The sequence below is a fragment of the Manihot esculenta genome, chromosome 4 (assembly GCF_001659605.2).
Source record: "Manihot esculenta cultivar AM560-2 chromosome 4, M.esculenta_v8, whole genome shotgun sequence".
Taxonomy (NCBI): domain Eukaryota; kingdom Viridiplantae; phylum Streptophyta; class Magnoliopsida; order Malpighiales; family Euphorbiaceae; genus Manihot; species Manihot esculenta.
In genome coordinates this window covers 2,311,480-2,324,485 of record NC_035164.2, presented here as the reverse complement: position 1 = coordinate 2,324,485, position 13,006 = coordinate 2,311,480, and the positions used below count along the sequence as shown (strand labels likewise).

General features: G+C 45.9%; 1 protein-coding gene across 1 annotated transcript in view; it reads left to right on the top strand.

Moving 5' to 3' along the window:
* LOC122723547 overlaps window positions 1–12,341 on the top strand; it is a gene marked incomplete at its 3' end in the record, with an annotated part of 38,765 nt that extends 26,424 nt beyond the window's left edge. The window contains exons 3-7 of the mRNA XM_043956051.1: window positions 9,171–9,549; window positions 9,751–10,049; window positions 10,311–10,586; window positions 10,659–11,050; window positions 11,243–12,341. Coding sequence (XP_043811986.1) covers window positions 9,171–9,549; window positions 9,751–10,049; window positions 10,311–10,586; window positions 10,659–11,050; window positions 11,243–12,341 — 2,445 coding nt within the window. The remainder of the gene's footprint in view (window positions 1–9,170; window positions 9,550–9,750; window positions 10,050–10,310; window positions 10,587–10,658; window positions 11,051–11,242) is intronic.
* Window positions 12,342–13,006: the final 665 nt, after the last annotated feature.

The following is a 13,006-nucleotide window of genomic DNA, read 5'->3' as shown; positions in this document are numbered from 1 at the left end:
GGACGTTGGAAACTCTCCTTCTCCGCGTGGCGAATGCATGAAGGAGAAAATACCTGGGATGAAGCCTCGTGGCATATCTCTTTGCCTCCTTCTGGTCCGTATCATACGCCTAACCCACGTATGGTAACAATTCAAGAACTTAATCTGTATACTCATCAACGCTCATCTCCTCCGTCTGTTCTCACTGCTCAAACTCCACAACTTTAAGCTCTCTGGAACTGTCCAGGGAAAGCCCACCCAGCAAATTTCCGTTGGCGACTCTTCCCATGTCATACTGTCTATTCTGGGGTTCCAATAGTTTTTTGAATCATTTCTCTGACTTTCCTTGCATTTTAATGTGAACTGCGCAATCTCAATGGCTCCTCTACTGTCATCTGCTCCTAACTCAACTTGTTATCTTTCCTGATGCACTGAGATACTCAAGGGATCATTCCCCGTGTTGAATTTTAAGGAGCAATCCAAACTTTAAAGTATTCCGTCATTTCACCTTTTATTTCACCCCCTGAAGAACTAGGTTTGTTTCAACAACAGGGGCTGCTGTTTAGGTGGTGGTGGTGGGAGGTACTGTTTCCTGGATTTCAGGCGATGCATGAACTTGGTTGTTGATTAAAGGTGGGGGGGGATACAATGTGATATATGGTTGGATAAAGGAAGGATAGGGCATTATATGGCATGTAGGGTGGAATATGGGGGCAAAGCTGGAGTTGTAAAGCCGGAAACCGGTACCCTTTCCGTAACGGCGCCAAACTGTGTCGGGCACTAGGTCCAGATCAGACTTAAGGTCGCCTAAGACCCGTAGTAAGCCTGACATTACTTCTATACATTGGTCTAATCCTGTACATGATCAATCTTTACATAAAAACTTTAAACTTTTAAATATACCCCAGTGGCTTGCCCCGAGGACTGGGACTCCAAACTTTTCTTTCTTTTCCAAGCTTGGCCTCATGCATGCTCTTACTTTGAAGCTTGGACATAAAACTTTCTGTAAAGCATTTCAATTCATCATATAAAATAGTTCTCTTTCAATTCTCATTGATCATGTACCAGCTCTAGAGATAAGCTAACTATAGCAAAACATTGCTCTCCTATACATAAGGCAAAGCACACTTGTAAACTATATCTCGTAAACTCTTTCTTAGCTTTCCCTTTAGCCTCTTTCCTAATCTCCTCTTTACTTTCACATCATACTTTCAATATCATACTCATTCATGTCATCATAATACTTTAACATGCATACAATCACTAAGCACTTACAATATCTTTGCTTACATATACATACTATCATAACATGGCTCTACATTCACTTACATAACCAATACCTATTACATCAAATACATAAAGCCATAACTCTTGGCTTCCTTCGTCTTAAACCTTCTCTAAATTCCCTTAGCCATTCTGCTTTAACTATGGGCCCTACAAACTGGGATAAGGGGCGAGGGATGAGCTTCTAAAAGCCCAGTGGAGTAGGAACCGAAAAATACAGTTTATAAAACAATGCTCTTATGCCATGACCGTAAACACAAAACATATCCGGATTGGAACTGATCCAAAAATCCACTTAGCTCTATGGCCCGGCCCCTAAAGAGAGCACCACAGGACTCGGTAAAAATGCCCGGCCTTTTTAAAGGCACCACAGGACTTTCGTGACTCAGAGCTATTGCCGCCGGCCCATTATGGGCATCCACAGGAACTTCGTATCTATAATCAAGGGCTAGTGAAATCAGCTGAAATGGTCCATCCACTACCATCTATCACAAACAATGCAATTGCGTTCATCTCGTGAATTCTAATGCAACAACCTAAATATTTTTCATGGCATTTATGATGCTGTCCTCATTATTCATGCATTAACTATCCTTTTAACCTAATGTTCCTCATGGCATTCAATGATGCGTGTATCTCATGCTCAATCACCTTAATTATCTTTATACATCATTATAAAACATGCATAGTTAGTTCCACTCACCTGTGTCCTCTCTTTAACTAACTTGGGCCAACTCTGTACTGGAGCTAAACACCTCTTCTCTGATCAAATCCTACACCAAAGGACTCTTATGAGGTGCAAACATTCTAAACATAACTCGAATACACCTTCCAAAATCCCTCTAAAGCCTCATAACATGCATGAAAATCATGCAAGGAAGGCAAAACAAAGCACCTTCGGCGGCACTTTCGGCAGCCGAAAGTCTCCTCCAGAGACGAAACTCACCTACTTTCGGCGGCCGAACCTCTACTTTCGGCGGCCGAAAGTCCCTATTACTACCCTTCGGGTGCACTTGGCAATCCGAAAGTCTCGCTCCAGAGATGAAACTCAACCTTCGGCGGCACCTTCGCGGCCGAATGTGCATGACAGATCCGAAAAGGCCAACTTCCGGAAGCAGCCTTCGGCAAGCCTAAGCCACCTCCACAAGGCATTCGGCGGCCGAAACTCACTGTCGGCGGCCGAACCCTGAGTTTGTTAAGAAACTCAGTTCATACACAAAACTCCCCCCAAACCTTCCTAACTCACTTCACTGCCTGAAACCTCCTCAAAACATGCATAAGCCTCTAAACACACCAAAGGGTTCCTAAAAACCCTTTAACTATACATCAACCACATTTAAACACAAAGTGCATAAAGGGTCCTCAAACCTCCCATGCACACCCATGCACATCTAACCTTTTCTCCCCATAAAACTCCTAAATTTCCATAAAACATGCTTAAACCACTTAAAACATAGAGATCAACCCTTACCTCTTGAGTTTGGTGTGACCTCAACTTCAAACAGTGGAGAAACCAAGCCTTTGCAAGCTTCAAACTCCAAACTTGCTCAAACCTTCAAAACCAAGCTAAAAGCTTACTAAAACTTTGAAAGATCTTAGAAAAACTAAGAAATCATACCAAGGAGAACATAACCTCACCCTTGGATGGGAAGAGGGAGAAAACTCTCCTCTTCCACCGCCCTAAGTGGCTTTTATAGAGGAGTTGGTCAACCAATTCGGCGGGCCAAACACTGCAGGCGAAACCATGCAACGTTCGGCGGCCAAACTTTTCTTTCGGAAGCCGAACCTCAAGCCTTTTCGGCGGCCGAATAATCACCTTCGGGCGGCCGAACCAGTGCTTTTGTCTCCTTAGCCTTTTTCTTAACCCATAACACACTTAAAACATATAAAAACCTTTGAAACCTTTGCTTAAACCCCTACATGCAACTCCGACATCCGAAATTTCCACCGAACGATAGGAATTCCGATGCCTGAGCAAAGCCCGGTAATTACATTCTACCCCCCTTATAAAACATTCGTCCTCGAATGTTAAAACAACACATAACACATAAGCAAAGCAACATGCAACGCTTTAAAACTCAAACTTGTTTCTGACTTCCAATGGTTTTCTGGCTGCGCTACTCTGATCTTCTTCTCTTCTTCCCTCTCTATTCTTTCTTCTTCTGGTTCTCTACTTACACTTATATTGTTGTTTTCTTCTTCCTTTGCTCTTACTTAACCTTACTTGAAACTCTTCTCTTTCTTTTCTTCTCTTCATTTTCTTCTTTACTTTTACTTTTCTTTTTTCTGCCCTTTCTACTCTTAACTCTTCTCTGTTCTCCTCTTTCTTCTTCTGTACTACTCTAAGCCCTGCTCTAACCTTTTACTACCTGAACCTGAATCTCTGATCTATTCTGCTTTTCCCGCACATCACTGGAACGCTCCAGGGTGAGGTACTCAGTCAGATAAACCGTCGTCTACTAGCTATTTCCCTGCCTGCTAACTCTTCAACTTACATCCATTCTTCAACATCCTGTGAACCTGCCAACTGACTTCAAACTGCTAGGCATCCTATTCAGTCCTCTTCTCGGTTCCTATCTCAGATTCATCCTGACCGCCGTTCCTGGCACCTTGAGCTGCAGACACAGATAGCCACCAGTATCACAAGAAGGAAACCAATCCATTCCCCGATTGACATCCAGACACTCAAGTCTCGGACCTCAAAGTAGGGTGAAGCATCCATTCTCAACTGACACTGAATGGAACTTCGGTCACAGATAAATCCTACCCGGTCTAATGTCCCAAAGAGAACGTTCACGTCCAGAAACCTATCAACTCAACTTCTCAAAGCTTCGGAAACAACTACCAACACTTCAAGGTTCAAAAACTACACACATCAGTGTATCCAAAAGTGAACATACCTGACCCCGCTCTGTCTGATGTGTCAGTCTTCTACTGAGCCCAGGTGAAGATCCGAGCGGTGCTGACGGATCTCTCCAGGAAACCAACCAAAGAAGGGGGTCACACCTTCTCTCTCCATCTTGACCGCTAACTTGATCCAAGCTGGGACTGCGGCTGAGCTGCTTCGTGGTGACCGTGCCCTGTTTCTCGGCAGTAGGACACTCACGTGCAAAATGCCCTTCCCCTGTTTACACCGATAGCAGCAGTGGTCCCTGCTAGACACACTCCTCCGTGTGATTTTCCACAGCTCTTACATTTAATAGGGCCTGAACCAGAGGCATCCAGACTAGCCTTCAGCCTCTGCCAAAACTTACTCCTCCTTGATCTTCTCAAACCTCTAGTCTTTCTTCTTACCTCTTGTGGCGGCTGTGCTCAGAGTAAGAAGGGATCAACTTCTCCTTACTTGAGTTCTTGGACTCCTTGGTCCGAACATCACTTTCTGACTTTTCCTTACTTTCCTCATCTATACTCACTTGTACTCCTACATCCCTCCTTTGCACCATTCCTTCTCTACTAACTTCAACAGACCTTCCTCGGTCTCTTGCTATCTCCTCTCTACTTGCTCTTGCCTCTGGCCACTCAGGGGAAGACGTATCCATACCATCCCACTCAGATGGATCTGACTCTACAGATCGACTTCCACCTTGCATCTTAGCTTTTTCTGAAACACACAGGCACACATGTAATCAAACATGGCATCACATAACCTTTCCTATAACATATATGTATTATGGATGCATCTGTCACCAACAATCCTCAACCTAGCATACATGTCATGACCAACTGTGCCAAAAGCCATTTCTGGTCTCTCAACTCATCTCATATCATCACTGTAATACCCGGCTCGAGTCCGGCATCGGAATTCCTGTAGTCCGGTGGAATCTCGGGTGTCGGAACCCTCGAGAAGGGTAATGCATATGTTTTCCAAGGTATTTTCACTTGTTTTCATGTTTTGAAGTGTTAAAAGACTTGAGTTTTGAAAGAAAAGCAACAAGGGAGAAATGCAAAGGTTCGGCCGCCGAAGGTAACTTTCGGCCGCCAAACATTGCATGGTTGCGGCTTCACGTTCGGCTGCCGAAGGTGGTCTGGCCAGCCACCTATAAAAGGGCCAAGGGTCGGTGGAAGGAGGTTATTTCTCCTCCACTTGCAGCCAGAGGTGCGTTTCAGCCTCTCCTACGTTGACTTTCATGTTTTCCATGATTTTCATCAAATCTTTCAAGAGTTTTAAGAGTTTTGGTGACTTAGGAAGGTTTTGAGCAAAAGAACCAAGTTTTGAAGCTCGGAGCTTTGGAAGAGCTTTTCTTCATATCTCCACGTTAGGATCCTTCATCCTCAAGTTGTGTCAGAGGTAAGTGAAGATCCTGAGCTTCTTTGATGATTTTGAAAGGTTTTATGAAGTTTGTATGGGTAGTATGCATGTTTAGGTTTAGGTGAGGTTTTGGTGATTTGTGGTGTTCCAGCATGTTTAAGTGTTATGTGCTATGTTTGTTTGGGGTTTTAGGGTTGTTTTAGACCCCTTTGTGCCTATATATATGTGTATATGCTAGTTGGGAGTAGTTGATATGCATGTTTGTAGGTTTTTGGGCAAAGTTTGCATGAAACAGAGCAGGGTTCTGCCCTTCGGGCAAAACCAGGTTCGGCCGCCGAAGGAAGGTTCGGCCGCCGAACCCTTTGTGGAGGCAGTTCGGCTGCCAAAGGTTGCCCCGAAAGCTAGGCTTTCGGTTTAGAAAGGGACTTTCGGCCGCCGAAAGAGGGAGTTTGGCCGCCGAAAGTGTGTGAGTTTCGTCTCTGGACGAGACCTTCGGCCGCCGAAGGTGCCGCCGAACATGCATGAGTTTCGTCTCTGGAGAGGGGTTTCGGCCGCCGAACCTGCCGCCGAAAGTGCCCTGTCCAGCTTTCTTTTGCATGTTTTATGTGTTGGTTTTAGGATTGTTTAGAGGGGTTTTGGGGAGTTTCTTAGAGATGTTCTTGAGTGAGTTTGGTCCCTCATTTGAGTCCACCTGTGTAGGTACGGACCAGAGGAATCAGGGAAATCAGCAGGGAGTCCAGTGTCAGAACCTGCAGAGGCAGTTCAGAGATAACCAAAGGTGAGTGGAATGTAACTGCATGTAAAGTTTTAATCTGAGAACTGAATGTTTTATCATGCTTCATGCATCATGAATATGCTATAGGGTGAGTGCATTAGTGTACACAAAGATGATGCATTGCATTTATCCTTGTACTTGGCATTGCTCCTTGTACATTGCTTATGTGAGACGGCATGGACTTCGTGAGGATTCATTAGCCCTCAGAGGAAAGACCTGGAACAGCCCTACGGGGACCAGGCACAACACAAAGACCTGGAACAGCCCTACGGGGACCAGGCAAATGGTACTTAGGTACCCCAGATGAGATAGAGGGAGTTTTGATCCGTCCGGCCGAGGTGATGTGATTATGTGTTGCATTCCATGAGAGCATGTTTTATCACCTGGTATTTTCTTACTATTCTACTCACTGGGCTATAGTAGCTCATCCCTCTCCCCTAACTCCAGTTGTGCAGGTTCAGAGGTCAGAGAGAACTCAGCAGGGTACAGGAAGAGTACAGAGTGGTGTAATAGCTAGTGTGGACATGTAAATGTATAGAGATAGTGTATATGTACCGTGTATAGAATGGTGCTTGACTTATAAGACTTGTAATCCCTTTGTGGAGTCACATGATCAGTTTATGTATGTTTCTTTATTGTTGTATGTTTATGAGCAAAACCAGGCTTAACATTATGAGTTTGATCCGCCTAGAGCCATGAGGAGCTCTAGTAGGGATGAGTAGAGAATCGAGCGAGTGCATGCACAGGTTAAGCCTTGGAAAGGAAGAAAAGTTTTATGTTTTTACAGCAAATGTATGATCATGTATGGGATTTCACAGGTATACAGACAGGATAGCAGGCTTACTACGGGTCCCGGCGACCTTAAGTCGATCTGGATCCTAGTGCCGGTGGCAGTTCGGTTTCCGGGCTGTTACAGATTGGTATCAGAGCCCTAGGTTCATATGGTCGGACCTATAGAGAGAGTTGGGCTCATAGAGAGGTTTAGCAGGTCAAGCATCATAGGAAAACATGTCCACGAGGATAGGAAGTTGTCCTGTCTATATGCTGCTGTGCAATGCCATGATTTATTTTTTTAATGTGTCGCTTATGTGTTATGTGATTTGTTGTTTTTTCCAGCGAGAGAAGATGCGAGGAACTCGTCGATCCGCGAGATTGACTGGAGTCCCACCTGTAAGTGAGGGTATAGCTGCTCGTCCACCTGCCTTGCCAAGGGCAAGATCTCACAGGTCAAGCAGGGAAGGAACGTCACGAGACCCTAGAAGGTCTTCTGACGAGAGCAGGAGAGGAGTAAGCAGAGGGGGAAGGTCAGTAGAAGAAAGAGGTGTGATGGAAGAGGATCAGAGTAGAGATGTAAGTATGGGTGTAGGAAGGTCAGAAGAAGGTATGGGGGAGTCCCAGGGAGGCATGCAGGCCTCGGGGTTTGGCTATCCATCCTTTCCTCAGGGCCCAGAGTATCCGATGGGAGGCACATCGGATTACTCCAGCTTTGCTCCATATCCACCCTACATGCCATATATGCCCTATCCTTCCTTTTATCCACCATATCATATGTATCCACCCCCACCTGTTCATCCAAGTCCAGTACAGCCTGAAGTGAGGGAACCAGTTCCTCCACCACCACCTCCTGAACCAGTAGCCCCTGTTGTGGAAGCACAGCAACCCAGTTCTTCAGGGGGAAGTAAGGTGAAGATGACCGAGTACTTAAAGTTGGATGCTCCTAAATTCAATACAGGAGATGATCCCTTTGAGTATCTCAGTGCAGTCAGAATGATAACAAGTGAGTTGGGAGCTGATGACGGTAGAGCCATTGAGATGGCAGGGTTCACGTTAAAGTGTAAGAAAGCTAGAGAATGGTTCAAGAACTATGTGGACCCGAGACTGGAGAGTATGACATGGGAAGAGTTCGCCAACGAATTTGCTGGATGGGCTTTTCCTGACAGTTCCAGGGAACTAAAGGTTGTGGAGTTTGAGCAGTTGCGACAGACGGAGGTGATGAGTGTTGATGAATATACAGATAAGTTCCTGGAATTGTTGCCATATGTCGGTCAGGCATATGATACAGATCAGAAGAAGGCAAAGAGATATGCCACAAGGCTTCATCCCAGGTATTTCTCTTTGATTCTTCATGCGAAGAAGGAAAGTTTCCACTCTATTGTGGATGCTGCTAGAAAGATGGAGGCCAGTGCCATAAGTCAAGGTGTAGTCAAGGCACAGTCTTCTGGTGTTAAACCCGGTTCCTCCTCACAGAATACAGCAAGTGCGAGTAAGAAGAGGTGGGAGAAATTCAGAGGAAAGAGAGGCAAGTTTTGGAACAGGCTTAAGTCGGGTTTGGGAATGAGTAGTGGCTCTAGTTCTGGCGCAGATTTTTCAGTGTGCAAGAGGTGTGGCAAACAGCATAGAGGAGCTTGTCAGTTGGGATCCACAGCCTGCTATAGATGTGGGCAGGAGGGACATTATGCACGAGAATGTCCTCAGGAGACTTTAGTTGCACCATCCCAGCAGATGAGTACGGGCAGTGTAGTACAGCCAGTAGCTTCAACAAGACCACCAAGTAGTGGCAGAGGAAGAGGAAGAGGGGCAGCCTCTTCATCAGGGATGGGTTCCCGAGGTGCAGGTCCGTCAGCCCCAGCACGGATTTTCACCCTGACTCAGCAGGAGGCAGACACGTCGAACACGGTGGTGTCAGGTAATCTCATCATTGGGTGTTCAGAGGTGTATGCTTTAATGGACCCCGGTGCTTCTCACTCTTTCATTTCTTCTAGAGCTGCAGAGAGGTTGGGTCTGATGGTGTCTGAGTTAGAGTGTCCTCTATGGGTCAGTGGACCCAAATGTGATCCATCTTTGGCAGAGTCAGTCTGTCGGTTCAGTCCAGTGTGCATAGAGGGTAGATACCTTCCAGCTGACCTGGTGGTTCTAGAGTTGACAGATTTTGATGTCATTCTAGGGATGGACTGGTTATCTACGTATGATGCTACCCTGAACTGTAGAGACAAAGTAGTCAGTGTTAGAGACCAGGGTGGGTCAGAATGTGTCTTCAGAGGAGACAGGAGAGGGACACCTAGAGGTTTGATATCAGCCCTCCAGGCTCGTAGGATGTTAAGGAAGGGGTGTCAGGGGTTCCTAGCTTATGTGAGAGAGCTAGATAGTCAGGTTAGGGAACCATCCTCAGTACCAGTTGTTAGAGACTTCCCAGATTTGTTTCCTGAAGAGCTTCCAGGACTGCCACCGGATAGGGAAATAGAGTTCGAGATTGAGTTGATGCCCAATGCCAGACCGATCTCTATTCCTCCCTACAGGATGGCACCAGCAGAGTTGCGAGAGTTGAAAGAGCAGTTACAAGATTTGGTAGCTAAGGGTTTCATCCGCCCGAGTACCTCACCCTGGGGTGCTCCAGTATTATTTGTCAGAAAGAAGGATGGACCTCTGAGACTTTGTGTCGACTACAGACAGTTGAACAAAGTCACTATCAAAAATAAGTATCCTTTACCTAGGATCGATGATCTATTCGACCAGCTGGCAGGAGCAGGTTGTTTTTCTAAGATAGATCTGAGATCCGGATACCACCAGTTGAAAATCAGGGAAGGAGATGTATCCAAGACTGCTTTCAGAACCAGATATGGGCACTATGAGTTCCTTGTGATGCCGTTCGGGTTGACTAACGCCCCTGCAGCATTCATGGATCTCATGAACAGGGTTTTTAGGGAGTACTTGGATCGTTTTGTGATCGTCTTTATTGATGATATCTTGGTGTACTCCAGGAATGCAGAGGAGCATGCCCAGCATCTGCGTCTAGTGCTGCAAACCTTGAGAGAGCATGGCTTGTATGCCAAGTTCTCCAAGTGCGAGTTCTGGCTAAGGAGCATTTCCTTTTTGGGACATGTCGTATCAGAGGAAGGTATAACAGTAGATCCCAAAAAGGTAGAGGCAGTAGCCAATTGGCCTACACCCACTACAGTGACAGAAATCAAGAGTTTTCTGGGTTTGGCAGGCTACTATCGGAGGTTTGTTCAGGACTTCTCAAAGATAGCTGCTCCTATGACCAGACTGACCAGAAAGAATCAGAAGTTTGTATGGTCAGAGGAATGTGAAGAGAGTTTTGCAGAGTTGAAAAGACGGTTAACTTCAGCACCAGTGTTAGCTCTGCCGATCAGTGATGAAGATTTCACAGTGTTCTGTGATGCATCCCGAGTGGGATTAGGTTGTGTGTTGATGCAGAATAACAGAGTGATAGCTTATGCTTCTAGACAGCTGAAGAAGCACGAGCTGAACTATCCGACACACGATCTTGAGATGGCAGCTGTTATCTTTGCACTTAAGATGTGGAGGCATTACCTTTATGGGGTAAAGTGTGAGATCTATACGGATCATAAGAGCCTGCAGCACATCTTAAGTCAGAGAGAGTTAAACTTGAGGCAGAGACGGTGGGTCGAATTGCTCAGTGATTATGATTGTAAGATCCAGTATCATCCGGGCAAGGCTAATGTTGTCGCTGATGCCTTAAGCCGAAAATCACTTGGCAGTTTATCCCACATTGCAGTAGAGAGAAGACCGGTGGTGAAGGATTTCGACAAGCTCATGGAAGAAGGGTTACAGTTGCAGTTATCTGGTACAGGTGCTTTGATCGCACAGATGAGAGTGACACCAGTGTTTCTAGAGCAAGTGGCTCTGAAACAGCACGAAGACCCTGAGTTAGTGAAGATTGCCAGGACTGTTCAGTCTGGCGATAGTGCAGAGTTCAGATTTGATGGTGAGGGGATTCTTCGGCACGATAAGAGATTATGTGTACCAGATGATAGCCGTTTGAAGGCAGACATTATGAGGGAAGCTCATAATGTGAGGTATAGTATTCACCCGGGAGCCACCAAGATGTATCAAGATCTAAGAAGGGTGTATTGGTGGCCAGCAATGAAGAGAGAAGTGGCACAGTTCGTGTCAGCCTGCGAGACATGTCAAAGGGTGAAGCTAGAGCACCAGAAGCCGGCTGGAATGCTTAACCCACTGCCGATTCCAGAATGGAAATGGGAGAACATAGCGATGGATTTTGTAGTGGGGTTACCGGCGACGTCTAACAGATTAGACTCCATCTGGGTGATTGTGGATAGACTCACTAAATCTGCTCACTTCATTCCAGTCAGGAGTAACTACTCTGTGGACAAGTTGGCGCAGGTGTATGTAGACGCGATAGTAAGGTTGCATGGAGTTCCAGTGTCGATCGTATCAGATCGAGGACCTCAGTTCACCTTTAGGTTTTGGCAGAGTCTGCAAAATGAAATGGGCACAAGGTTGGATTTCAGCACTGCTTTCCATCCACAGACAGACGGTCAGTCAGAGAGAACCATCCAGACCATTGAAGATATGCTGAGAATGTGTGTGTTAGACTTTGGCGGTTCTTGGAGGCAGCATCTACCTCTGGTGGAGTTTGCCTACAACAACAGCCATCATGCTAGCATAGGGATGGCTCCTTATGAAGCTCTGTATGGGAGGAAGTGCCGAACACCTGTTTGCTGGGAAGAGGTAGGAGAGAAAACTCTTGCAGGGCCAGAGTTAGTTGAGATAACCAGCAAGTTAGTGCCTATCATCAGAGAGCGGATCAGAACAGCTGTAAGCAGACAGAAAAGCTATGCAGACATCCGTAGGAAGCAGATAGAGTTCCAGGAGGGGGATATGGTATTGCTTAAGGTATCTCCGATGAAGGGAGTGGTTCGGTTTGGAAAGAAGGGTAAACTGGCCCCACGGTACATTGGTCCCTTTGAGATCTTGCAGAAGATCGGGCCTGTGTCGTATAAGCTAGATTTACCGGCTTCTATGGAACGAATTCACCCGGTATTCCATGTTTCTATGTTGCGGAAGTTTGTGTCAGATCCAGAGAAGGTTCTTAGTGAACCTGAGGTGGAAATCTTAAGTGATCTCACCTATGTAGAGCAGCCCGTACGGATCCTTGACACCCAGATCAGAAAGCTGAGAAACAAGGAGATACCAATGGTGAAAGTTCTGTGGAACCACCACAACCTAGAAGAGTGCACTTGGGAGACTCGGGAGTCCATGCTCCAGCAATACCCATATCTGTTTTAAGGTTAGTTTTTCCCCTTTTCTATGTGTTTATGTTGTGTTAGGGACATTCGGGGACGAATGTTCTTAAGGGGGGGAGAATGTAATACCCGGCTCGAGTCCGGCATCGGCATTCCTGTCGTTCGGTGGAATCTCGGGTGTCGGAACCCTCGAGAAGGGCAATGCATATGTTTTCCAAGGTATTTTCACTTGTTTTCATGTTTTGAAGTGTTAAAAGACTTGAGTTTTGAAAGAAAAGCAACAAGGGAAAACTGCAAAGGTTCGGCCGCCGAAGGTCCCTTTCGGCCGCCGAACATTGCATGGTTGCGGCTTCACGTTCGGCTGCCGAAGGTGGTCTGGCCAGCCACCTATAAAAGGGCCAAGGGTCGGTGGAAGGAGGTTATTTCTCCTCCACTTGCAGCCAGAGGTGAGTTTCAGCCTCTCCCACGTTGACTTTCATGTTTTTCATGATTTTCATAAAATCTTTCAAGAGGTTTAAGAGTTTTGGTGACTTTTGAAGGTTTTGAGCAAAAGAACCAAGTTTTGAAGCTTGGAGCTTTGGAAGAGCTTTTCTTCATATCTCCACGTTAGGATCCTTCATCCTCAAGTTGTGTAAGAGGTAAGTGAAGATCCTGAGCTTCTTTGATGATTTTGAAAGGTTTTATGAAGGT